At 42.4% G+C, this 27,893-nt stretch overlaps 1 protein-coding gene and 1 long non-coding RNA gene across 5 annotated transcripts in view; one reads left to right on the top strand and one right to left on the bottom strand.

The window, feature by feature from the left end:
• The window catches only part of NPEPPS (aminopeptidase puromycin sensitive), a 103,538-nt gene extending 100,562 nt beyond the window's left edge, over nucleotides 1-2,976 (top strand). For both annotated transcript variants that reach the window (XM_082373462.1, XM_082373461.1), the window contains one exon: nucleotides 1,449-2,976. In XM_082373462.1, the coding sequence (XP_082229588.1) occupies nucleotides 1,449-1,601 (153 nt within the window). In that variant the 3' untranslated portion in view covers nucleotides 1,602-2,976. The remainder of the gene's footprint in view (nucleotides 1-1,448) is intronic.
• Nucleotides 2,152-27,851, bottom strand: LOC309618966. 3 transcript variants are annotated; one of them, XR_014238683.1, is made up of 5 exons: nucleotides 27,713-27,851; nucleotides 26,957-27,051; nucleotides 22,802-22,920; nucleotides 12,163-12,249; nucleotides 2,152-11,099 (listed from the first exon to the last, which is right to left on the bottom strand). It is a non-coding gene; the product is annotated as an uncharacterized lncRNA (long non-coding RNA). The 3 variants fall into 3 exon arrangements; XR_014238684.1 differs by lacking the exon at nucleotides 27,713-27,851 and adding an exon at nucleotides 27,360-27,445; XR_014238685.1 differs by lacking the exon at nucleotides 27,713-27,851 and having other exon boundaries at nucleotides 26,957-27,324.
• Nucleotides 27,852-27,893: the final 42 nt, after the last annotated feature.

Genomic DNA, 27,893 nt, shown 5'->3' with positions numbered 1-27,893 from the left:
GGTTAAGCTCAGGTTGGTAAAGTAGGTAGAGGCCAGACCGAGGAGGGCCTTGTAGGCCATATTAAAAGTTTCCTAAGAATGGGAAGCCCTTGAATGGCTTACAAACCAGATCAAGTCACTCCTTTGTTTATATGATAAAAATTTCAGTCTGGCCACAGTGTGGAGAATGCATAATTTGGAAAGGAGAAGAGAAAATGTCGGGAAGCTAACTCTCCAAGCAAAAATGATTTAGTAGCTTGGAGAAGATGGAGTAAGAAAGAAATTCAGGGGCTTGATTTTGTTAAACTTTAATTCAGCCAGTATTTACTGAGTGGCTTCTCTGTGTTGTGAACGTATCTGGGGAGGAAGAAGGAAGAGTCAAGGATAATTCCCAGGTTTCTGGTATGTAAATAGTGGTGCTGTTTCTTGAGGTGAAATGAGAGGAAGTCTTGTATCTTACTCAGGCCCTAAGAACCCAACTGTGATAGGAGCCTTGGAGCAGGAGCCATTGTCATCCATGTAAATAAAGTTATTGATTTCTAAAAGGTCTAGACTTAATCTGATGAATTAGTCATTCTCTCTTATATAAGAGAGATGACTGTGATGACTAGCTCAAAGGGAAGACCCCTATCCTTTTGCTGGTTGGTATTTTCTATGGAACCAGGTATACTTCATTAGAAAATGGTTTATTCAGCGTTTAATCAATAAGCATTGTGATAATTACAAGAAACTCTGAAGTAGTTTTACTGTATGAAAAATGTGAGTCTATAAAATTTTAAATTATTAGAATATAGAAGCAACTTAAGCTTCTTAATTTTATCAACCCTTACAAATTAATCTTTATTTCAAGCAGCCAAAATGTGTTGAGTCCTTAACTACTCTGTGCCAAGTATTATGCTAACTGTTTATATGGGTTGTCTCTTTAATCTTCTGGAGTAAATATTTTCTCATAGATGAGAAAACATACTTAGAGCAGTTAATTTACTCAGTCACAGGTTAGTACATGATGGAGCCTAGATCAAGTCCCAAGGCTGATTCCAAAACCTAGACTTCAAGTAGGTTTTTTAACCCCTGTAAGCCAGTTTCATCTGTAAAATGAAGTGGTAAGATTGTCATTTAGATGAAGTAACTAACACAGGGGGCCTGGAACAGAGTAGGTCCTTGATATTAGTTCTTTTTTACTTTCTTTTGCTGGTTGGACAATGAACTTAAAAGAAAGGCCGTAGGTTCTGTCTCTTTACTGTTAACTTTTGATTAGGTTGTAAGCATATAATATATTTGGAGGAGAATTCCTGTAGGCAGGTACAAGGAGCTGCTTGTTTTCTTTTAGCCTGGAGGTGGCAGTGGTAAATTTTCATGAGTGAAGCTTATGAACCCTTTATAGACAGTGGGTATTTTTTCATAGCCTGTGATATTAGCTTCTTACTATTGCTGGTAATGATCCTACATTCTGGGTTGTTTTATACCAGGCTTTCTTCGAGAGTCACCCAGCTCCTTCAGCTGAGCGTACCATCCAGCAGTGTTGTGAAAATATCCTGCTGAATGCTGCTTGGCTAAAGCGTGATGCTGAGAGCATCCACCAGTACCTCCTTCAGCGAAAGGCGTCACCACCCACAGCGTGAACCCCGGAGCATGCCGCCACTGCGGTTCTGCTGCTTCATGCAGGGATAAGGTGGAGCAACCGAACAGCTGATTCATATGCCAAGAATTTGGAGTCTTCTTTCAAGCCAGTGGGGGTTGGACAATGAATGTAGTTAACTGGTTCCTGCTCACACTCCAGAATTAAATTCTATTGAAAAAGGAAAATCAGCAATTCAGCAAAAAAAATAAAAAATAAAAAAATGTAAATATGATAGTAATAAAATAGAGCATAACGAAACTGTGAAACTTCCTGAAGCCTTGTCAGTGGTTAAAAGTATTTAACACTCTCCTGTTAATGACAGATGTTCTGTTTTTATAACCTACCAAAAGGAAACTAGAGGCTTCTGGGTAAAGAGGATTTTTGTGAAATGGGTTCTACAAGCAGCCTACAAGCCAAGGGTAGTGTCCATTGCTGGGGATGTTAAACATGAAAGGCTGATAGCTGGTATAACATAGAGTCTGTGCATAATCTCAAGTGGGTTGTTTTTTTTTTTTTTTTTTTTTGGCATGGGGACTGATCAGGAAGATATATTTTCCTGCATAACTCAATCTGAACCAAGGATTGTAGTTTTCCTCCTTGCTTTCCCTTCTGTGTGACCCCTTGGCAAAAAAAAAAAAAAAAAAAAAAAAGTTTAAAAAAAGCAACCTATCCTGGTCTGGGTTTTTTCCTCCCCTAGTTCCATCCCCAACCCACCACCCCGGTGTCCTTCTTAGAGATAAAGAAATAATAAGGAAACATCTTTTATAGCCACATTAAATAAGAGAAACTGATATACATTATTTTTTTCTTTCTTTTTTAAGATGACTTTTAAGAACCCTGAAATGCATATAGGTGAGACAATAGAAATGAAAGGTTTTCATCCAGGCCTTTCTGAAGGAGTTACTCTGCTGCAAATGGTCTTAGTTGTCTGACAGGCCAACTGTTGAATCTCTTTATGACAGTATCAACACTGGCTTCTTCTGGTTCATTTCGGGCATGTAAGAAGTCATTGGTAACTGCTGCAGGGCCTGTATATTAGTGGTAACTGGTTTTAAAAACAACAAAGACTATAAGCCTGTGTGTGCCACTCTGCTTCCACAGTGTATCCTACTAACAAGCCTCACCAACCTAATCCAGTAAATTTTAAGTCTAAATCTCATTCCTTTCCTCTTTCCCTACCTTTTTTCTTTTCTTTTTCTTAAAAAAAAATATTTTTGTGTGTTATTAACAGGAATTCATATTTGGTGTGGCTTAACTGTATTTCAGAAGGTCATCAGATTGTGAGACTGCTTCCTTGAAACATTTTTGTGCTATTGTTTTAAAAAAAAATAATTAAAAAACAGTTGGCGTTAATAAAAATGTCAATGTGAAATAGATGTCCTGATGTCCTTTATTCTCTCTGATAAGCAACTAAAACCTTTCCTGTCATTCAGTAGGATTATAAGAAGTTTTACTTCCATAGGATTTTTTTTGAGTCTGAGAAAATCCAGTTGCTGAATTCCTAATGAATAGTACCTAACCAGAGAAATCCTAAGAGTCCTCCTAAATTAGTTCTGGGTTAACTCAGAAGTCTCTTAGAGTCAGCATTCAGGAGTTAACTTGAGCCTGCCAGTTCCCATTTATTGAGGCTTCCTTTTATCTAGGCATGTGCCATTGGCAAAGCAGGGGCATCAAAAAGAAATTCTGCTTTAGTTAAAGAACTCACAATCAAATTCTGGAAAGAAGTTATTTTACTTTCAGCATACATGCAAGTTTTGTGTATACTGGTTTAGCAGTTTGAATTGTGTTGGGGAAAAGGTTGCGCTAGATATCTTCCGCTTCCTCTTTAGAACTGCTTTTCATCCTGCTCTGCGTCCCAGGAGGTATTGACCCCCATGGACTGCATTAACAGGCTCCTTTGCCCTCTGACTTCAGGTTGTGTTGATCCAATTAGTTACACCCTCAGAAGATCAAAAGGCTGAGGAATGGATATTTAGAAGCTAGGGTATTTATTCCCCTGGCTTCTAAACTGCCAGGTCACATAGGTTGTCTTGAGTCCCTCAACCAAGGACTGCGACTCCTATCAAGCAGCCTCTCTAGCTTCTCGCTCCTTCTCTTTGGCCCTTCAGATCTAGGGATAGAAAGGACCACTCATTTACTAGCTCTGGATAACTCCATTATTCCTTGTTGGTTTCTCTGAACTCTGTCCATGTCTTTGTAAACAGTCCCTTTATTAAACCTTTCTCAAATTACCCAGTTTTAGTGTATTCTGTTTTCTACTAACATCTTGATTGATCTGGGCACCACAGTCCTGATGCTTTGGGTCTCTAAAGGTCTTAATCCGACATTTTGCATGTCAGATTTTTTTGTTTTGTTTTGTTTGGCCACACCACGAGGCTTGCAGGATCTTAGTTCCCCGACCAGGGATTGAACCTGCACCCTCGGCAATGAAAGCGCATTAACCACTGGACCAGCGGAGAATTCCCTGTCAGATGTTTTAATTTGTCTTCCAAATAGCTCCTTATCCTAGGTAATACACTCATCTTACAGATGAGAAAGCAGGCACCGAAAAATTAGGCAAAGTAGTTAAACAGCAAATAACTCTCAGTACTAGTGATCAACGCAAGCTTGCCAGTCTGCAAAAACCTGTGTTCTCCCAGCTAACTGTTAGGTCTCCACAATTAGAAGATCATACAGTCACACTGGACCCAGGCAATAGCTTTAAAGATATTCAATCATTTTCCTTTTCCCTAATATTCTTCGGTTAAAATTTTTAGTGGAAATCAGAAGGTTGGAAAGAAAGATGAATGTGTTATTTCCTTACAGAGAATGTTATTTTATATTTTATTAATGGGAAGCAGTAAAGCCTTTTGGGACAGTGGGCAGTTGTGGGTGAATTCTTATCTTGCATTTTCTAAGGATGAATTTCAGGAAGCAAGGAACCCCTTTGAAAAGAATGTATCTCTCTGTAGTGTGCAATTTGGGGGGGTAGGAGGGGTTTATAGCTTTAAATCAAGTCTTTCAACTCTATTATCCAAATGAGTCCTGGACTTGGAGCCACATTTGTAGGGTAAAATTTTTTTCTCAGCAAGAAAATAAAAACAAGCTTTGGGTAATAAATTTATAATTTTGAATCTATACTTATATCATCATCTTTTTTTATAAATTTATTTTTATTTTTGGCTGCCTTGGGTCTTCATTGCTGCGCATGGGCTTTCTCTAGTTGCGGCGAGCGGGGGCTACTCTTCGTTGTGGTGCGCAGGCTTCTCATTGTGGTGGCTTCTCTTGTTGTGGAGCACGGGCTCTAGGCGCACGGGCTTCAATAGTTGTGGCTTGCGGGCTCTAGAGTGCAGGCTCAGTCATTGTGGTGCACGGGCTTAGTTGCTCCGCGGCATGCGGGATCTTCCCAGACCAGAACCCGTGTCTCCTGCATTGGCAGGCGGATTCTTAACCACTGCGCCACCAGGGAAGCCCTACAGCATCATTTTTGACTGAATAATAAAATCAGCTGATGAGAATTTAATTTCTTCTTACTAAATACTAGTTTTAGGATCTCAGAGTTGTTGTTTTTAATAGGACTCTCTTATCTTTTGTGGTAATGGAAAATACCCACCCAAGATGGACCATGCCTTCTTGTACCAACCCTAGTGCAAGCAAAGTGGTTAAGGTGTTTGGTTTCCAATGCAAGAGTGAGACAGGAGACCCTGATGTTAATGAAACATTGGGCCAAACAACTGCTTTCCCTAGGAACCCAAATCAGGTTGCTCTAACAGTACGATTGACAGCAAACTGTGACAGATGGCAGTGTCAGGAAAGAAAGTCAATTGGGTTCTTACTGCCATTTGTAAAGAACTCTGCTCCTCTGATTTCACTGCTGATACCTGGCAGCTGTAGCTTTCACTACTGAACTTCTGGTCCAATGCTGGGGTGGAACTAGCAACAGAGAAGGAACATAGCTTACTATCATAATCTGTGCTTTCTCAGGAAGCTGCCAGCAGCTGCCAGCAGACATGCTATACACCAATTAAAATGACAACCAAGAAAGAAATAAAAATTAAGTCTTGCCATGGTTTGGCTGATCATACCAGTATGGTCCTCTGAGACATCCGCCTCCTCTCACCCCCAAACAACCTTAACTTTTATCATAAATTTGACAAACTGTACAGGTATATTACATTACACTGCAATTTTAATCCACTCTAATTTATTAGGGGATTGATTATCTACCTTGTATTATATATACTAATCTTATGGATATACTCTTAATGCTTATTAGACTGACAAAGAAATTAAGAAGAAAACAGTATACTGAATGGCTGATGGTTTAATGGGAGAAGTCTCAAGACAACATAGAATACAAGATAATGGAGGAGAGGTGAAAAGAAACAGTTTATAAGAAAAAAATACAAAACATTTAAAATATTTGAGATGAATGAGGATGGGTGAGATGATTGTTGCTTTTCTAATAGGTCAGTTCGTTCGTCTATGAATGGAGCAGTTAAACTCAGGAGAATGTGAAGGAGTGTGGTAGGATGAAGTTAATGCTGTGGCCTTTACAAGTGTAAAGAAGTGCCTCCTCTCTATTCTTGTAACAATCCTAGAGTACACAGACTCTACTGGATAGACAGCATAACAGAACATGGCTTACAGAAGATCTCTTGGCTACCAAATCTGGTCTCTCCCTGCCCCTGCTGACAATCTTATTTCCTGTAAATGGAAGGTTCTAGACCTGTGTGTCCAAATGCAGTAGCCACTAGCCATATGCACTATTTAAGTTTAAATTAAATAAAAAATAAGTTCCTAAGCTGCGCTAGCCACATTTCAAGTGCTCAGTAGCCACCCATGGCTAGTGGCTACCATATTGGGCAGCACAGATATAGGTCATATCCATCACCAAAGAAAGTTCTATTTGAACTGTTCTATATCTAGTATATGCAAGTGTATTTTTTGTGTATGGTAGAAAATAATTAGTCTGTGCTTTTCTTTACCAACCTCATTGTAACAATCTGCTATTCATCTGAGAATACTGTATCCACTTAAAATGTTAATTCTGTTCACAAAATGTAATACAGATCCATTTTCCAAATTTTTAAGGGAAAAAAAAAAAAACCCTACAAAGTGACTATCCCTTCTTATAAACCCACCTCCCAAAGACAATCATGACTAATAGATAAGTTTGGGGCATATTCTTCAGGCTATGTTTTTATACTCTAGTTTATGCACTTAATTATTTTTGGTAACAAAGACAGGCTGTGCCCCCTTTGCGTATTCCCCTTTGTAACCAGTGCCACACATTTTCAGTCTTTGCCTTATGAAGCCAAGTGTGCCAGGCTCAGACCTGCCTGATGTCATGCTTTAAGTCATGGAGCTCATCACCAAAGATGACTTGAGAACAAAGTAACATATGGCAAATGCATACCTTGAGAGCATTTCTTCCTTGTTTAGATTCTTTGGTTGGCGACTGTTTTCCAGCCTGACTGCCTGACACTAAGTGCCAGTTTTGTGGAGTGCACATATTTGAGGAATGTGGCTTTAAGCTCTCGGGCTCAGTTAGTTTAAGCAGTTCATGTAATGAATTCATTCAATGTTCTTTCCTTACTGGCGACATGAACTGCACTATATTTGGAACTAACATTTGCAACCTTATACGCCACTGCCTGGGTATTTAGCCACAAGTTTTGATCCCCGTGAACTGGACTGAGGAAGTTATATGGTGACAGACTTCATAAAGACTGTGCTGAGGAGAGATGTAGCTGGCTTGAAAACCTTCAGGGACTTCAGCTTGCTGCAGCTGTCGAAATGAGGCCATGCGTTCCTCCCACTGGACCCTGCTTACCTGCTTAACGCCTGCCTCGCCAGCTTGAGCAACTGTATTACTTCCACTCCTAGGCTTGCACCATTAATTTGGTAACTATACCTCACTGCTTCCAACAAGTAAAACAAATGTGCCATCCAACTATAAATGACCCAGGTGTGCACCAAACCAAGACCTGAGATGCGAATAGTCAGAATAGCTTTCGTTTTTTTATTTTATTTTTTAAAATTAATCCTTTATTAAAAAAATTTTTTTAAATAGATTTAATTTATTTATTTATGGCTGTGTTAGGTCTTCGTTGCTGTGCGCGGGCTTTCTCTAGTTGCGGCGAGCGGGGTCGGGGGTGCTACTCTTTGTTGTGGTGCGCGGGCTTCTCACTGCAGTGGCTTCTCTTGTTGCGGAGCACGGGCTCTAGGCGTGTGGGCTTCAGTAGTTGTGGCTCGCGGGCTCTAGAGCACAGGCTTAGTAGTTGTGGCGCACAGGCTTAGTTGCTCTGCGGCATGTGGGATCTTCCCGGACCAGGGCTCGAACCCGTGTGCCCTGCATTGGCAGGCGGATTCTTAACCACTGCGCCACCAGGGAAGCCCTGAATAGCTTTTAATGTCCCTGTCATCTGTGATCCACCCTTGACCGCTCCAAAAGGATGCTGGGCAAAGGTTCTCATTGGTATGTGAGCATCACAGAAACAACAGAAGAGGTGAGAACAGCACCAGCCTTTTCTAGTCATTAACAAAGAATACAGTGTCACTGTGTTCTAACCTTACAATCTGCTATTGGATGTGGGAGGTGTGCATTTTGGTCACTAATCAAAGGACGTTGGTTATTGAAATATTAGAAGAAGCCTGTCAGAAAAGCCCCACAGCACTGGACTTGAAGGCAAGGTTTTGATGCATTAGTTCCATGGCTATGGAATCCAGATAGCAGACTCGTTACAAAAGCTTTCAGAGCAAAAGTATATTATACGAGGCACTGAGACTATAGAATCAATTAAGGCAGATTTGGTTTCTGCCTCATGGAGCTTACAGTCCAGCAGGAACAAGAATTATTGAATGAGTAACTTGAAGTGTGATGAGTCTTCGGAATGGGAAGTGCCAGGGGGTGTAAGAGGATATTACTGGGGAGTCCAACATAGCCTCAATGTTCAGGAAAGGCTCCCGTGAAGAAATGGTGTTAAACTGAGACCCAAAAGATGAGCAGTTGCTAGCCAGGCAAAGAGGACAGGGAAAAGTGTTCTAGACGGAAGAAATGGCATACACAACGCAAGGCCTACGGCTGGAGAGAACCTGACCTATTTAAGGAACTCAAAAGAAATCCAAAATAGCTGGAACAAAGAGAAGTCTTGGGAAGGTAGTGAAAGAGGGATCTGGAGAGGTAGGCAAGGCCCAGACTAGGGAGGGACTTAGGTCACGTTGAAGATTCTAAACTTTAGCTAAAGGACAATGGGAAACCATCAGTTTCCTTATCTGTAGAGTGAGAAGTAATAATCTCAGACTTACCAGGAAACAAAATGAGAAGAATGCAAGTGAAAGGTCTTGTAAGTTATAAAGCATGATAGGAATATTACTAACATTATGATATTAGTAGTAGTAATAAGCAGTGCTGCTTTCTTAAGTAACAGAAGTAACAGTTCAAATCTTCTAAGTGCAAATATGAAATTGTCTTTTTTTTTTTCTGACCGTGCCATGCAGCTTGCAGGATCTTAGTTCCCTGACCAGGGATCAAACCCGTGCCCCCTGCAGTGGAAGTGAGGAGTCTCAACCACTGGACCGCCAGGGAAGTCCCTGAAATAGTCTATAACATATAAAACTCTGACTTAAAGGAACTGATGGAAAGGTCAGAAGTTTATTTCAGTTGAAACTTCCAGTGTGAGGTTCACGAAGCCAGGCATGAGCTGAGCTGTTTGGAGCAGGGTCATGCCATTTATGGCCACATGTATTTCTCAACTCCGCACTGACTCCTCAATGCCACTTCCAGGAAAGATCAGTGTTCTGCCTCCTTCTCAAACCCACCAGAGCACAACGGCTGACACATTCTTTCCCCTTCATTTCTTCCAGCCACAGCTGGGGCCCAGCATCTCCTAGGTCAGCTTTTGTAGAAGCTGTTCCCAAAACATTACACTCTTCTGAGCTCTTCACGGCAAGATAATTATCCCAGTAAGCACCTGCATTATATTTTATGAGAAATTCCTTTACGAGAACACCTTTCCAAATCTGTGATGTTTTATTCTTACAGCGGTTCTGTGAAGTAGGCACAAACGAATCTCACAGAAATGATGCGAAACTGGGGGCCCTCCTCTCCTGTCTGACCGGCACAGCTGTGCTACCAGGAGAACTTAACTACCATAAATACTCCACAGTACCACACACCAGAGGTTGCAAACTTGTATTTTGTCTTTGACTTAAACAATGCCTTCTAAATCTTTTTGAAAATTTAAATGCCAGCTTTAAAAAATCATGATATTTCACATAAAAATCCAGATTTCCAGCTTTTCTTTTTTTAAAAAAATTTTTATTGGAGCATAGTTGACTTATAATGTTGTGTTAGTTTCAGGTGTATCTAGTTTTTCTTGAAAAATCAGAAGATCTGACATCAATGTCTGGAGCTGAGTACAGACTTATGACCAGCATACTCTACCACAGTCCCCACTCTGACTAGATCCTTTATGAAGGTCCCATGACAGGCCCAGAATATCTGAGTTTGTGCACCCACCCCTGTACAGACCAGGTATCATGAATACCGAATCCCTCCTTTGTGACCCTTTCATATGCACAGAGCTTATTTACTCTGTTTGAATGCAACTTTGGGAATGTTTTGGAGACCTTTATGTAGATGAGAAAACAAGCCTTGGCCACTCCAGTCCATCTCTGGTGGATCTTAATTATTTGCAGCTACTTCCCGAGGGTAAAGGTAAAAAGCTTTTTTCTACCAGACTTCTCATAGGCCACTCCCTTCTGTTGTCTCCTCTATTCCATTCTGGCCCCTTTGTTCGTTCATTAGAAATTCAGAACTTTTTTTTTTTTTTAATACTTATGAAGGTGCTGGGACAGTGGCCTCAAATCATTTTTGGAATGAGATGGAGAATTTAAAAAATGCATTACTGGAATCCCACTTCCAAGTATATATCCAAAAGAATGGAAAGCAAGATCTCAAGGAGATGTGTGTATAGCCATGCTCAGAGCAGCATTATTCGTGATAGCTAAAAGGTGGAAGCAACCCAAGTGTCCGCTGATGGAAGAATGGACAAACAAAATGTGCTACAAACAATGTAATACTGTTCAGCCTTAAGGGAGGAAATGTATCAACCTCGAGGACACATGCTAAGTGAAATGACAATCACAAAGAGACACATACTGTGTGACTCCACTTACAGAAGGTATCTACAGTACTCAAATTCATAGAGACAGAAAGTAGAATGGTGGTTGCCAGGGGCATGGGTGAGGGGAAAGTAGAGAGTTGTTGTTCAATGGATATAAAGTTTCAGTTTTGCAAGATGAGTAAGTTCTAGAGATTTGTTACACAACCATGTGACTATACTTAACACTACTGAACTATACACTTAAAAATGGTTGATGGTAATTTTTTTTAACCAGTTTTTAAAAAAGTATTTTACTGCATCACTGGGTGTCAGGAGACCTGAGTTCTGCTAGAGGCTCCAACGCTGACTTGTGCGACCTTCGGCAAGGCACTCTCTGGAACTCAGGTCGTCTGCAAAATGCGAGGGTAGAAGAGAGAATACTAAAAACACCAACCTCAGTATGGGGCAGACGGATGTGACAGTGCTGTGTGAGCAACGGAACGCTCTGCAAGTATTAGATGTGGTCATCAACTCAAACTGTGGTCTCTTGTGGTGACTTAAAATTAGATTAAAAAAAAAAAAAAAAGTCGAAGGTCTGTGTCAAGTGCCAGAACCTTACAGAGGAAAGAACGAGAGCCTGCCCTCAAACTGCTCACTAGTGGAAAAAATAAAAACAGAACTAGAAAAAAATTTACAATATAATGTGTCACAGGTCAGCTTAACATATGCCAGATTCAAATACATACAACTTAACTTCCCTATTTAATGGGATGAAGGTTGGGTATACACTACATGTTGTTTGGGTAAATCAAAAGTCTCAAATTAGTTAGAACACAAGTTTAAAGCCTGATAATCTTTTCAAGGTGTTTAGTCTAAAAAAGAAAAAAAATGTGTGTGTGTATTGCTTAGACTCATTTTTTACTGATATTTTAATTCAACAATTAATTTAATCTATTAATGTATTAATTTACTAATTGAATTTAATTAACTTAACTCCCATTTAAATGAAAGAAGCCCTGGGTAGTTAGAACAAAGAGCACTCCTGCTGGCCGGAATGCAGTCTACAAGGAGGAAAGCCCATAAGTGCTGGGGTTGGTGGAGATCAACATCCATACTCTGTTGACACAATTATGCCTCCATAAATATTATCCACAGCCAAGCTAGTCTACTATGATTAAGCTTTGTTTCTTTCTCAGTTTTTTAAAACATTTTTTTCCTGGAGTTAATCATTAATTCAAAACAAGACAAAACAAAAAAATTTTTTTTTTGCTTAGTTTTCCATGTCCCTATAATGAATTTATTCTCCACCATCACCAGAGGTGTAAATTTTTCCTCTATTCATTTCATCTGATTTCTTGGAGATGTCCCTTCTGTCCTCCTGCCCCAGTCCTGATTACTCTCAAAGGCCGGCAGCCAGGTTATGTCACCCTGGGATTTCCTTTCATCATCTTGAAGATTCTCTTCATTTCTCACCTCTGTTGAATATCCTGTTTCCAGGATCACGTCTTCCTGTTTCTTGGTTTATTCTCATTTTGGTGTACCACATCCTCCAGACGTTTCCTGAGAAAGGGCATATGGGTAGGAAGTAAAATTTTTTAAGATTTCATGCATCTGAAAACATGCTTACTTTACTGAATTCACAATTTGGCTAATTCATAAAGTTATAGGTCATAAATAATTCGAAAGCATTCCTCCACCATCTTCCAGCATGGCTGATGGGAAGCATGGTACCATTCTGACGGCTGGTCCTTTGAATGTTAACCACTTTTTCTCTCGGAAGTTTTTAGTAACCTTCCTCTATTTACTCGATGACCTGAAATTTCTGATTTCTTTTCCATCCATTATGTTGGGAACTCAGTGGGCTTCTCATTCTGGAGATGTAGGCCATTTAGTTTTGATTTGATTTTTTGAATTATTCCTTCAATGATTGCTTCCCCTCCACTTTTCTCTATTTCTCTGTAACTCCTCTTAGTTGAATGTTAATCCTCCTGGGCTACTTCTAGCTTTCAAAAATCTTTTCATGCCGATTTTCCAGGTTATTTTTTCGGGGAGGGCCAGTCTGCGCAGCCTGTGGAATCTTAGTTTCCCGACCAGGGATCGAACCCGGGCCCTTGGCAGTGAAAGCGCAGTCCTAACCACTGGACCGCCAGGGAATTCCCCAGCGTTTTTTTTAAAAAAGGATATATTCTCAATTTTATCTTCCAACCCTTTGATTGAAGTTATTGGTTATCATATTCTTAAGATCTGTTTTATTCCTTTTTTTTTTTCCTTAGGAATTCCTTTATTTTTATTATTTATTTATTTATTTATTTCTACCTGTGTTGGGTCTTCATTTCTGTGCGAGGGCTTTCTCTAGTTGCGGCAAGCGGGGGCCACTCTTCATCACGGTGCACAGGCCTCTCACTATCGCGACCTCTTGTTGCGGAGCACAGGCTCCAGACGCACAGGCTCAGCAGTTGTGGCTCACGGGCCCAGTTGCTCCGCGGCATGTGGGATCTTCCCAGACCAGAGCTCGAACCCGTGTCCCCTGCATTGGCAGGCAGGCTCTCAACCACTGCACCACCAGGGAAGCCCCCGTTTTATTCCTTTTTAACATACATACCCTTCTGTTCTTATTTCTTGGATGTAACATCGCCATATCTGAGAATATTTATCTTTTTTTTTTTTTAAATAGCAGGTGATATACAAGCTGGCTTTTTATTTTTATTCTTATTTATTTAAACACTATTTTATTTATTTATGGCTGTGTTGGGTCTTCGTTTCTGTGCGAGGGCTTTCTCTAGTTGTGGCAAGTGGGGGCCACTCTTCATCGCGGTGCGCGGGGCCTCTCATTATCGCGGCCTCTCCAGACGCACAGGCTCAGTAATTGTGGCTCACGGGCCTAGTTGCTCCGCGGCATGTGGGATCCTCCCAGACCAGGGCTCGAACCCGTGTCCCCTGCATTGGCAGGCAGATTCTCAACCACTGCGCCACCAGGGAAGCCCCTATTTATCTTTTTATAAATTTATTTTTATTTATTTATTTTGGCTGTGCTGGGTCTTCGTTGTGGCATATGGGCTTTTCATTATGGTGTGTGGGCTAAGTTGCGGTATATGGGATCTTAGTTCCCCGACCGGGGATCGAACCCGGGCCCCCAGCGTTGGGAATGTGGAGTCTTAGCCGCTGGACCACCAGGGAAGTACCTATCATCTTTTTTTTTTTTCAATATTTACTTATTTTTGGCTGCACTGGGTCTTAGTTGCAGCATGCAAACTCTTAGTTGTGGCATGCATGTGGGATCTAGTTCCCTGACCAGGGATTGAAACCAGGCCCCCTGCATTAGGAGCTCAGAGTCTTAGCCACTGGACCACCAGGGAAGTCCCCTATCACTTTTTTTTTTTTTTTTTTAAATTATAGGGACAGGAGATGGATCAGCAGGGGTGAGAAGAGGGTGTTTTAATTAATTAATTTATTTATGGCTGTGTTGGGTCTTCGTTTCTGTGCGAGGGCTTCCTCTAGTTGTGGCAAGCGGGGGCCACTCTTCATCGCGGTGCGTGGGCTTCTCACTATCGCGGCCTCTCTTGTTGCGGAGCACAGGCTCCAGACACGCAGGCTCAGTAATTGTGGCTCACGGGCCCAGTTGCTTCGCAGCATGTGGGATCTTCCCAGACCAGGGCTCAAACCCGTGTCCCCTGCATTGGCAGGCGGATTCTTAACCACTGCGCCACCAGGGAAGCGCCCCCCCCCCCCATCATCTTTTTAAGTTATACTTTGTTTTGTTCTGGTCTCTGTGCTGTTTCTGTATCCTCTAAGTTCCTTTGTTCTTGTTTATTTGTTTGGTCTTTGTCTTTCATGTTAGAGATTTTCTTCAACTACCTGGTAATCTTTGACAGTCCATTCATGTTTAAGACTGAGGCACTAAAGTTTTCTGGAAGCTCTGTGTTCTGAGACAGGGCTTCGCAGTTGGACATTACTATAGCGAGTTGACTTTCACTTGGGACTCTCAGCTCTTAGTGGGTTGAATAGTGTCCCCCCCAAAAGATATATCCACATCCTAATCCCCATAATCTGTGAATGTGACCTTATTTGGAAAAAGGGTCTTTGCAAATGTAACTAAGTTAAGGATTTTGAGATAAGACCACCCTGGATTATCTGGGTGGGCCCCAAACCCAATAACAAGTGTCTATAAGAGATACACAGAGGAGAGACAGAGAGAAGAGGAGAAAGTGATGTGAAGATGGAGGCAGACTGGAGTGATGATGCTACATGCCAAGGAACACCTGGAGCCACCAGAAGCTGGAAAAGGCAAAGAAAGAAATGCTTCCTAGAGGCTCCAGAGGGGATGTGGCCCTGCTGACATGTTTTCAGACTTGATGGATTTCAGACTTCTGACTTCCAGAACTGAGAGAGAATAAACTTATTTTGTTTTAAGCTACCAAGATTTTGGTAATTTGTTATAACAGCCCTAGGAGACTAATACAGTATCTATAGGTATTTCTTCTTGAGCTGGTCAGTTTTCCCAAAGGATCCTCCAATCTATTGATTGTAGGGTATTAGCCTGGCTAGGAGAATCTTAGGGCCAAGTGTGACAAGGGGGCCAGGTCGCACCTTCTGTTATGTAGGTTTGTTTCAGCTATGCTTAGCATCCCAGAGTTCAGATTCTTTCTAGATTAGTTTAACCTTTCTTTCCTTCTTCTTTTTTATAAATTTATTTATTTATTTCTGGCTGCGTTGGGTCTTCGTTGCTGCACGCGGGCTTTCTCTAGTTGCGGCGAGCAGGGGCTACTCTTTGTTGTGGTGCGCGGGCTTCTCATTGCAGTGGCTTCTCTTGTGGAGCACGGGCTAGAGGCATGCAGGCTTCAGTAGTTGTGGCACGCGGCCTCAGTAGTTGTGGCGCACGGGCTTAATTGCTCTGCAGCATGTGGGATCTTCCTGGACCAGGGCTCGAACCTGTGTCCCCTGCATTGGTGGATTCTTAACCACTGCACCACCAGGGAAGTCCCTAGATTAACCTTTCAACAAGGTGTATTAATCGTGTTTTCAAAAATTTTCTGTGTTTGACATCTTGACATCTTGGGGCTTTGCTAGCCCTGGACAGACTAGCCCTCCCAACACTAGCCAATTCTTAGAGATAGTAAACCATTCTCCTGCCAGTGCACCTTTTATGTATAAACCAACCGATCCAAAACCCTTACTCCAACCACCTACTTTATCAGGCTCTCACAATCAGAGTCACTATTCCTCTGCCCTATCACCCCAGGGCCAGATACCAGACAACTAGAGACAGTCCCTATGCCCACTGAAATTATTAAACTAGCCAATCCTAAGTCTGCTTACCCAGCTTCACCTGTTCCTTCCTGTGGAAACCAAAATAAAGGCTCTGGCCAAGTTGTATATCCATGCAATGGAATACAATGAAAAGGAATGAACTATTGCTATGTGCAACAATGCTGATGAATCTCAAAAAATAAATAAATAAATAAAACACTGAGCAAAAGAAGCTAGGCACAAAAGAGTATATGCTGCATGATTTTATTTATAGCTTTTTTTTTTTTTTTTCTTTTTGGCCACGCTGAGCGGCATGTGGGATCTTAGTTCCCTGACCAGGGATCAAACCTGTGCCCCCTGCGTTGGAAGCATGGAGTCTTAACTACTGGACCACCAGGGAAGTCCCTAGAATCCTTTAAAAATGCAAAAGAAAGATGGCAGAAAGCAGACTGTGGTTGTAAGATGGAGGGTTGACTGCAAAGGGGCATAAGCTGTGGTACTGGTAAACTGGTTCTAAAAAAATTTTTTAAAGCCCTGATTTGTGGCGCTTTACCAATTTTTGTGGTGTAAATATTCCCACCATGGTCAATTTTTTTTTAAAATAAATTTATTTATTCATTTATTTAATTTTTGGCTGCATTGGGTCTTCGCTGCTGCACGTGGGCTTTCTCTAGTTGCAGCGAGCGGGGGCTACTCTTTGTTGCGAGGCGCAGGCTTCTCATTGTGGTGGCTTCTCTTGTTGCAGAGCACAGGCTCTAGGCGCGCGGGCTTCAGTAGTTGTGGCACACAGGCTTCAGTAGTTGTGACTCGCGGGCTCTAGAGCGCAGGCTCAGTAGTTGCGGCACACGGGCTTAGCTGCTCCGCGGCATGTGGGATCTTCCTGGAACAGGGCTCGAACCCGTGTCCCCTGCATTGGCAGGTGGATTCTTAACCACTGCGCCACCAGGGAAGCCCACCACCATGGTCAATTTTGAGCTACTAATGTGATATCACTAAATGTAGATTTGAGAAGAGATGTACATAAAATTGGTTCTCCTGAGCTGGTACTAGGGTACTAGTCACCTTCAGCACGCCACTACAGAAAGAAACAAAGGCGATGAAAATGTCCCATATCTTGTTTTGGTCATAGCATGGGTTTATAACCTTTGTCAAAATTTATCAAACTGTACCCTTAAAATGGATGCACGTTATTGTCTGTAAATTATACTTTAAAAATTGATTATAATGTTTCAAATGAAATATCCACAATAATCAAAATGCCCAGTAAGAAGGGACTGGTCATGTTATTGTCTGTCTTCTTGACAGAATAGGATGCAGCCATTCAAACAACTGATAAAATTTTAGCAACATGGCAAAATGCGTTGCTATATTATGTTTTGTGAAAACGGCAGAATAGAAAATTTCATTTTTACCATGTGTTTGCCTATGCAAATTCTGTGGGCAGAGGGACAATGTTCGGCTGTTTTTTTCTTTTGGCCACGTGGCATGCGGGATCCTAGTTTCCTGACCAGGGACTGAACCCTTGCTCCCTACAGTGGGAGCGAGGAATCCTAACCACTGGACCACTAGGGAATTCCACCCCCTCCCCTTTTTTTTCCTTTTTTTTTAATGAGTTAATTTTTTTCTTTGTATTTATAAGCAGTAGATAGCAAAATGGTTGAGAGCCCAGAATCTGCAGCTGGACTGCCTGGGTTAGGCAAATCCCAGGTGTTACTTCCCAGGTGGGTGACCTTGAACAACTTACCTAACCTCTTTTGAGTCTTAGTTTCTTGACTATAAAAAGGGCATAATAATAGTACCTATCTCATAGGGTTGTTGTGAAGATTAAATGAGTTAATATATGTAACGAGCTTAGAACAGTACAAAGAGTAAGGGCTTTATAAATATTAGCTATTATTCTTATGAGGCAATGATACTGTTTGGACAATAAACTAACTATGTGGAACATAGGAATTTATAAAACATCTGACCTCAAGGAGCAGTGGTTCTCAACTGCAGGAGTAGGAGAGTGATTTTTGCCACGAGGGGAAAATTAGCAAGGTCTGGAGAGATTTTTCTGGGTTTGAGGGGGTGTGCTATTGGCAAGGATGCTGCTAAAGAATCCTGCAGTGCACAGGACAGCTCCCCACAACAAAGAATTATTTGGTCCAAAATACTAATGGCATCAAGGTTGAGAAACCTTGAGTTATAGCCTAATAGGGGACAAAAGATACGTGTATACAAAATGTACAAATGTGAGATAACAGAAAAAACATATATATATTAATCTCTGCCCCCGGTTCCTGGCACATTTACCCCATCCCTGACACAGGGCTCCTGAACCCCTTGTAAATTTCAAGTGCTAATACTAGGAGCATCTTTTGTTCTAATAAGGTGACTCTGGCTGGGCTCCTGGATGGCAGCTGGTCACCAGAAAGACCAAGCCATAATTAGAAGCTTGGAATTTTCAGCCCTGCCTCTTACCCCCAGCTTCTCTAAAGAGGGCAGAGGAGCTGGAAATGGAGTTAATAATTGATCATGCCTACATGAGGAAACCCCTATAAAAATCCTAATAGTAGGGGGTTCGGGAGCTTCCAGGTGAGTGAACACCTGGGGGGTGATGCACTCCAACTCCATGGGGACAGCAGCTCCTGTGCTCAGACCCTCCCAGACTTCACCTTATGTATGTATCTCTTCATCTGGCTGTTCATCTGTATCCTTTATCATATCCTTTAATAAACTGGTAAATGTGTTTCCCTGAGTTTTGTGAGCCACTCCAGCAAATAAATAGACCCCAAGGAGGAGGTCATGGAGGCCTCAGATTTGTAGCCAAGTCAGACAGAAGTTCTGGGTCACCTGGGGGCCTGCTACTTATAATTGGCATCTGAAGTGGGGGGCAGTCTCATGGGACTGCGCCCTTAACTTGTGGGATCTATCTCCAGGTAGACAGCGTCAGAATTGAGTTAAATTGACCCTCAGTATCAGAGAATTGCTTGGTGGGGGAAAATCCCCATATATCTGATGTCAGAAACTGTTGTGAGAATAAAGGAGACACACAACAGGAAGAGAGCTGGGTTTTCCCCAAAACAACAAAGCAGGTAATCAAAATTGAGTATGTACTCAATTAAATAAAGAAAAAAAGAACAGAAGATTAGAGGAGCGCTGGCCCAGAACACAGGATTCCCTGTAACACCTGGCCAGGAAAAGAGGCCTCAGTGATCCTCAGGGTTTGTGATCCACTGGGCGTACTTCAATGATTTTCAATTTTTACCTTATTCTACTGGTACTTTTTAAAAAGCTTAAGTCAACGTTAAAAGGCTTCACTTACTTCTCCATTGCGCTACCAGTATGAAAACCCATTCAGAGCCAGTCCAAATATGTTTAGTTCATACTAATTTTTAACGCAACCTGACAATGAGCTGAACCAATTTAAAATTCTTGAAAGTACATTTTTTTTTTGGGGGGGTTGACAAAAATGTTACATAGTAATACTTCAATTTTCATTTAAAATTGAACTACGTTGAGAAGTATGCCAGTATTTCAGTGGTGGATGTAATTTGGGATTACAGGTGATTTCTGCTTAACTCTTCATGCTTTTCAAACTTCTCCAGTGAGAAGCATGTATTACTTTGATAATTAGAAAAAGAACAAAGGAAAAAAATAAAGGAGGACTGAATAAATGAAAGGAGAAAACGGCTGAGGGTGTCTGCTCTGTCTCCAGACTCTTTGGCAAACACAGAAGGCGGCAGGGGTAAGACTAGACAATCTGCTCCACTTCCTTCGCATCTCTTGGAGGCCCTCCTAACTCAGGATCCAGGAAGCTTTTATCTCTATATTGCCTTTTTTCTTTTTCTTCTTCCTTCTCTCTATGTCCCCAGTACTGAGTGCCTTTCTGCTTTGGGGTGGGGAGGATACAATTTTTTAAAAAATCACCTATTGGGACTTCCCTGGCAGTCCGGTGGTTAAGACTCCGCGCTTCCAATGCAGGGGGCGAGGATTTGATCCCGTGTCGGGGAACTAAGATCCCACATGCCATGCGGCATGCCCCCAGTAACCCCGCCAAAATAAAATCACCTATTTTCAGAGAATTGTTTATAGAGGCTTGGTTGTGCCAGGTGCTGCAGGGCCCTTGCCCTTGAGCTTGCAAATCCTTCTCCAGACTTTCTCCTTACCCCTTTCCCTTGATTTTTAAAAACTAATTTTTTAAATATATTTTTTGATCAAAAAAGTAATACTTGTTCGCTGAAGAAAAATTGGAATACACAGAGAAGAACAAAAAATGAATATAAAAATCATCTGTAATCCTACCACCCAGAGACAGCCATTATTAACATTTGGTTTATACATTCCCAGTCTTTTCCCTATTCATGAATACACAGGTATAATACATGCTTCCCTTCTTTGAACCAAACAGGACATCTATGTGCAATCTGCAAAACTTTTTGAGGTATACCATACATAGTCAGTGCAAAAAATGCATGACTCTTAGGTGTACCTCTTGATGAAATTTTCACATAAATACCTACAATATTTTAACTTGTTTTCTGTACTTGGCAATCTACTATGAACACTTCCCATACGATTAAATTATCTTCTACAGCATAATTTTTAATGGCTAACTACAATTATAACAGTCCATCACACTAATGTATTGTAACTTATTTAACCAATCCATCACTGTTAGGTATTTAGGTTGTTTTCAGTTGTTAACCACTGCAGTAGTTTCCTATCACTACTGTAACAAATTACAACAATCTTAGTGCTTAGAGCAACACAAATTTATTCTCTTACAGTTCTGAAAGAAGTCTAAAATGGGTCAGCAGAACTGTGTTCCTTCTGGAAGCCCTAAGGCAGAATCTGTTCCTTGCCTCTTCCAGCTTCCAGAGGCTGCCAACATTCCCTGGCTCACGGCCCCACATCACTCAGGCTTTTACCTCTGCCATCACATCTCCCTTTCTGACTCTCATCCTCCTGTCTCCTTCTTCTAAGGACCTTTGTGTACACCAGGTCCACCCAGACAATCCAGGATAATCTCCCCATCGCAAAATCCTTAATTTAACCACAGCTGCAAAGTCCCTTTTGCCAGGTAAAGTAACATATTCTTGGGTTCCAGGGATTAGCACGTGGATATCTTTTGGGGAACATTATTCAGACCACCACAGCTATGAACAGTCCACTCTCCCACTTCTTTTTCTACCTCTGCTGTTCCTTCTTTTCTCCCTCTCACTTTTAGTGTCTGCTAGTTTGTAACCCCATTTCCAGTTCCAAAATCTTTTGCTTTTCTTTCTCTCTTTATAGAATGTTAAGACATAATTTATCCTTGGGAGCTCAGTGATTGTTTCTGATCTATTGACTTCTAACTTCTTCTTTCCCAAGCACCAGCCTTTCTCCCAAATCCCAATCAAGAATGTACAGTTTCTGGGAATTCCCTGGTGGTCCAGTGGTTAGGACCCAGAGCTTCCACTGCTGGGGGCCAAGGTTCAATCCCTGGTCAGGGAACTAAGATCCCTCAAGCTGGGCGGCCCAGCCAAAAAAAAAAAAAAAATGTACAGTTTCCCTTGATTGTCCCCTTATGACCTGCAAGACTAAATGTTTCTAAAACTGGATACACACGACCCCTCCCCCAACCTCTACCCCACCTTTCTGCACCAACTCAGCTCCTATACATGGTCTTGTTTTTAAAATGATTACTCTCAAAAATACTCAAGGCTGTGAGGATCCTGTCAGAAGAACTGATGTAGAAAGTGTATGCATACGGGCTTACTTTATTCAATTTAACGTCAAGGGCCAAGAACCAGGACTGCAGCTCAGGTCGTGCTTAACATGGAATGAAAATCGAACCAGAGGTAGAAGGGTGTATCATCTGCCTGGTTCGGTGCAAAGCAACAACCACTGCTTAAGCATTTTCGCCGTGAGCCAGGCACTGTGCTAGGCACTGGAGATGTAAAGGTGAGCAAGACATACCTCTGTTCTTCACGACTTCTCATTCTGACGGAGTCCTTTTTTCCCGTCATGTACTCTGTGTAGCGGCCTTATATGTACTGGAAAATATTTTTTAGGGTTTATTTGAAACTGTGTAGATGAAGTCTTGAACAAAAATAGCAAGGTCTCTGACTTCAGTAAAAGGTTTTGGTGTTCCTTTAGACAAAGTGGAAATTTCCCATTTCCTGGTGAAATTTCTTAAAAAGTGGCATTTTCTTATTTAATCCATTTGAAGTAGGTACCTTCCCTTTATTATTCCAAATTCTTAAAATTATATTTTTTATAAATTGTACAGTAGTTAACATTTGGTAGTATTTGTCTTTTTAAGGTTACTAGTGTACATGTAAGAAAATTATAGCGTCTTAAAAACTTTATGAAAGAGTAAAAAAAAAAAAACAAAAAACTCAAGGCTGGAGACCTAGGACTCGCCTTTCATTCTTCTCTCTCCTCTGTCTCTAATCAGCCACTAAATCCCATCAATTATTTTGTGACTTAGCATTCCTCTAATATTCACCTAATATCTTGGCTGTTGCTAGAGTGTGTAATCAGAGGATTTTCTCCCCATCCAAACCATACTGGTTGTATGGGGGTGGATTATCCTCTCCTCCAGGAAGCCCTCTTTGACTGCCCCTTCCTGGGATACTATCTCCCCCTTCTAGAGAAAAAAACCCATAATTAAGTGTCCACTATGTGCTCAGCTTTTCAACCATCTTAAAATTTAATCTTTAAAGTATGGTTTTAATGTTTACAAATGAGGAAACTGAGAAGCTAAGTAACTTATGCAAAGTAACAGAGCTAGTAGATGGCAGAACTTGAACCCCAGCCTGACCAACTCCAATGCCAAGCTTTTTGCCTCTATTCCACATGACCTCCCTGGAGTTAATGCCCGTGGTTTAAAAGTTGCCTGTTCATTAAAATCACCTGGCGGGGGGACTTAACTGGTGGTCCAGTGGTTAAGACTTCGCCTTCCAGTGCAGGGGGTGCGGGTTTGATCCTTGGTCAGAGAGCTAAGATCCCACGTGCCTTGTGACCAAAAAACCAAAACATAAAACAGAAGCAATATTGTAACAAATTCAATAAAGACTTTAAAAATGGTCCACATCAGAAAAAATAAATAAATAAATAAATAAAATCACCTGGGGGACTGATTCTGAAGCCCCACACCAGAGCTACTAAGATTCTCTGAAGGTGGAGCCCAAAAATCTACTTTTAAAAATTTCTATACTCATCGTATGACATATTTCATTATTTATTACTAATCAGTATGCTTAAAATACATGCTTTATTCCACCAACTAGGTGAGGAAGTACTGTCCTATTCATCTTTGTGACCCATCCAGTACCTTTATAGAACAGGCACTCAAAAATATCTGTTGGTTATTTAAATGCTAAATAAACTATGAGGTATACTGTGAGCTACACTGTAATAAGAGTTCAGAGGATAATAACAATAATAACAGCTAGCACTTACTGAACCCTCATCATATGCCAGGCCCTCACTGTTCGAAGAAATTTACATGTATTAACTTCTTAGGACTTTGCAATAATCCTACAAGGCAAGATCAGGACACAATTTGCAGGGCCCCTTGTTCAAAAATTATTAAGAATTTCAACATGGTGACAGCAGAGCATTAAACCAAGTGAGGGGCCAGCATTTCTAACCACCTGTGTGACTGTATAGGTCTCACACCTATAAGCCAACCCCGGCTAAAACTATTACCTCCATTTTACAGCTGAGGAAACTGAGACACAAAGATATCAAATAAGCATTCCCAAGATCACACTGTTAGTAAGTGAAGATATAAATGTGCACTACCTTAGTTACAGAAGGCTTCATTGCAAACTCTATATTTACATAGTTCTCCAATCCTTCAAGGTTCAGCTCAAAGCCCCCTTGTCTACTAAGTACTCTCACAAGCCAGGAAAAAAATCTCTCCTCCTCCTCCTCTATTTTAGCTCCATGACAGCATTTGGTTTGAACCTTTCTTACGGACTTTATCACATCCCCATGTTATACCTGAAATAACCTGGGAGGTGGGGGTACATCTAATAAATTCATGTAGTTGAATGAATGAACAAAGAAACAAACTTGTGCATGACTTGAAGCCTGGGAGAGACGAGGAGGGAACCCAGGCAGGGGACAGGCCTAGGACAGTGCTGAGCACTCACGCAGGATGAAATGATATGACTGGCTTGATCTGACCAATGGTACACATGGGCGCTAGCGTGGATAACACTGGAAAAGACGGTGAAGTTAAGTTTTAAAGCGGCTTTTACAAAGCTAGACCATCACTTCTCACGGGCCATAAGGACGAGTTGCATGTACCCCTCTGAGGTCAGCCAGCTTTGCTCAGGAGGAAAAGGCATCAGGTCATAGCGTGATTGCTTCTCCCCTCGCAGACAGTCTCCTCACACATAAGCACCATGGGTTAGTGGGGGGACTGAGCTGGAGAATGCCATCTGATCTCATCCATTCACCAATTCATTGTTCAACAGATAGTGGTGAACAACTCCCCGCATAAGACACTTGCACCCGAGCACTTTCACAACTCCCATTCATGCTCAGATCACCCAATGGTGTGGCAGAGATTCTCCCATTTCACAAGACTAAGAGGTTAAGTAACTTGCTCAGGCTCAGACAGCAGGAAGTGGCAGAGTAAGACTGAAATCCACTTTCTCTCTTTAATTTCATAATTTGTTCATTGGACATGAATATTCCTGTTATAGAGAATAGCATATTAAAACCCATGGACTCCATACACAGCTCAAGAAATACAACCTGAAGCCCCAGTGTACCTCTCCACATTCACTAAACCACATGGCCTCCAATTCCTCCTACTTGGGAAACACTGCAAATGGCATCACCATCCGGAAATCTAGCAGGCACCACTGACACCTCCCTCTCCTTCCAATCAATTACCAAGTTCAATACCTATCTCTATTTCCACTCTTCCTTCTACCTTTCTGCTTTCTACAAGTTATCAGCTCATATCTGGATTACTGCAATGGCCTCCTAACTGGTTTCCTTGCATCTGCTCTTCCCTCGTTCCAGTCTTAATCTTCACATTGCAACCAACGACCTTTTTAAAACCTTTGAGTAGCTGCCCTCTGGTCTTAGGATATAGACAAAAGCATTTGCATGGCATGCGAGGCTCTCACATGGTCTTTCCCTTACTCAACACTCTAGCTTTATTTCAATCCCTTGTTCCCTGTATTTTGGGTGTGCAGGCTTTCTTGCAGTTTCTTATAATCCCTGAGCTCCCTCCCACCACAGGGCCTTTGCACATGTTTGTTCTTCCCTTCTCCACCTGAATAACTCTTCCCTTTCTCAAGTACGTTTTCCCTGAGCCTCCTGGCTGGGTCATTCTTTGGTGGCTCTCACTTTTACAACTTTACATCTGTTTGTGAGATTAATTGATTAAAGTCTTTCTTCCCTAATAGGCCAAGGGCCAAGAACCACTCGCTTCGTACAAACTACATGCTAAATAGATAATAGCCAATGTATATACAACATATACAAGATGTCAGGCGGTGTTACTAGCTGTTAACATGTATCAACTCACTAAGACCTCCTAAAAGTTGTGTATGAGACAGGTACAATTATTAGCCCCACTTTACATAAAGCAAAGAAAATCACACAAGCTAAGAAGTGGCAGAGTTGGGTTATGAACTCAGGCAGTGTTTCTGGAATCTGAGTGCTAAGCACTCACATTATAGCGCCCACTAGCATCTGCTGAATGCATGACAGTGTTGGCTGTTTTTGATAGGGACTACATAGCACCTATCTTAGCTCAACTAAAAAATCATTTTAGTTGGCTGTGGTAAGGACCTTATGTTTGACTAGAACTTTGCTGCAAAACATTTATCTTCCCAGCATTTTATTCCAGCTACTTTAAAAATCCATTTCCCCTCACTGGTAGTATCATGACTGATGTTGAGCAGAGGAGGTGTCTCAGCAAACTGATAAGAGGACAGGAGAAACTTGGCTTGGAGTGAAACAGACTTGCGGATCATCTGTAGTATGGGTAATCCTCATAAAGACAATACAAAGATTTTGATGGACGTCATCTCACTTAACCTTCATTGATTCCTAATAAAGTTACACACACAGGGCAGTTCTTCATCAGCTGATAGATGAAGCAAAAGGCTGAGATTAAAAGGACTGCTAAACCACAGGAAATCAACTAGTCACAGGATGGGTAAGGAACGGTGTCCCCACACTTCCAGCTTTAGAACTCCAGATATTTCTGGCAGAGAAAGATCTCGTCTTCCTTTAAGGAATAAAGGTAGGTGGCCAACCTTTCCTAATTCTTTTTTTGTGTGTGCGTTGCGTGGCTGGCAGAATATCAGTTCCCCAGCCAGGGATTGAACCCAGGCCACGGCAGTGAAAGCGCGCAATCCTAACCACTAGACCACCAGGAAACTTCCTAACTTGGTTGGAACTTCTCAGCAAGGACAGAGTTGCTCTTAGGCTTTCCCAGTATGGCTAGAGTAGGGCAATTTTTCCACAAGCTGAAGCTATACAGTAAAGAGCTCTATAAGCTAGCTGCATCCAATTAACCCTAGATCAATATGGTGAAAATGTAACAATTCTGGAAATTCTTCACCTGGAGCCCCTGTACCAATGCAAGGGGAAGTCAAGAAACTGTACGCACATTTTCTTTATGTGCATTTTGCTAAGGAAAAGCTTTCATTAGTTTCTTTGAGGGCTTATAACTAAAAAAGGCTAAGAACCACGATCCTTTATGCCTGTACACACATTATTTCTGGTTCACGGTTGCGCCTTTATAAAAGGGCCACCTTCGCAGGATGAAACATTTCTATTCTTTCAAGTACCTGATAGCTAAGAATGAGGGTGTAGGAGGAATCCAATTGTCCAAACCACATAAGTTAGACCTTATAACAGCACAGGCCTCAAACTATAAATAGGTCTAAAGGAACTGCATTAGCATTCACCTCCTTGGAGGAGATGCGTGTAAGGCCAAGAGCAGTCAGGAGCGCTTGAGTCCAGTCCCAATAAGGCCACTAACCGGCTGAGTAACCTTGGACAAGGTGCATACCCTCTCTCGGCTTCAGTTTCCACATCTGCAAATTGGAAGTTGAACCGCATGGTCTTCAAGGTCCTTCCCAGCCGAGAGCCTGGTACCAAGTAGGCCTAGCCAATAAAGCAGCTTCCTGTGGGCGCGGTGCAGGGTTTTAACGGTACCCCCTCCCCCGCTCGAGCCCGCGAAACCCTCTTCAACACGCCCCTCGGAGTGACGGCGCTTTCCCAACCGCAGCCCGGACACGGCTCCGCCCCTTCCCGGGGGCGTCCCGTCGTGCACTGCGCCGGGCTTCTAAAGCGGCGGGGCACCTCCCGCCTTTCCGACGCCTCGACCCCAAACTCCTCTCCCCAGTATTTTAGGGTGCCCTATCCTATCAACGTCTAGTATCCCAGCCAATCACACGGGTCCGGAGTCTTACCTTCGGTCCACCCTCCTCCCAGCGCCCAGACAGTCTCAGCTCAACGGCCCTTACCAGGCCAATCCAATCAGCGGCCGGCTCTGGCCGGCCTCACCCCAATCTCCCGCCCCTCGGCCAATCCGCGCCCCCATCCCGCTGCCCGCCCAGCCAACCCCGGGCCTTGAAATCAGCGGGCGAATGGGCGCAGGGCGGCCCTTCAACGCTGACCGCCTGGCCAATTGGGGATTCCGCGTGGCCACAGCGGCAGCCAATCGACATGTAGCGCGGTGCCGCCGCGGAGAGGTCCGGCCCGAATATCCCTCCGCCTTCCTCCCTCCCCTTCTCTCCCTCCCTGAGAGCCGCCGTTCACTCACCGCCTCCCTTTCCTTCTTTCTCCCTCCGCCACCCGAGCACCAGCCGCGCTCTGAGCTGCCCCCGGGGTACCTCCCCCGCCGTCAGAGGAGCAGCTGCCGCCGCCGCCAGTAGCAAATTAGGAGGGAGGAAAGACGGAAAGGAGGAAGGAAGGGGAGCTGGAGCGACTACCAAGAGGGAGCC

The sequence above is a fragment of the Balaenoptera borealis genome (genome assembly GCF_965194805.1).
Source record: "Balaenoptera borealis genome assembly, chromosome: 20".
NCBI classification, from domain to species: domain Eukaryota; kingdom Metazoa; phylum Chordata; class Mammalia; order Artiodactyla; family Balaenopteridae; genus Balaenoptera; species Balaenoptera borealis.
This window is presented reverse-complemented; position numbering and strand designations above follow the sequence as displayed.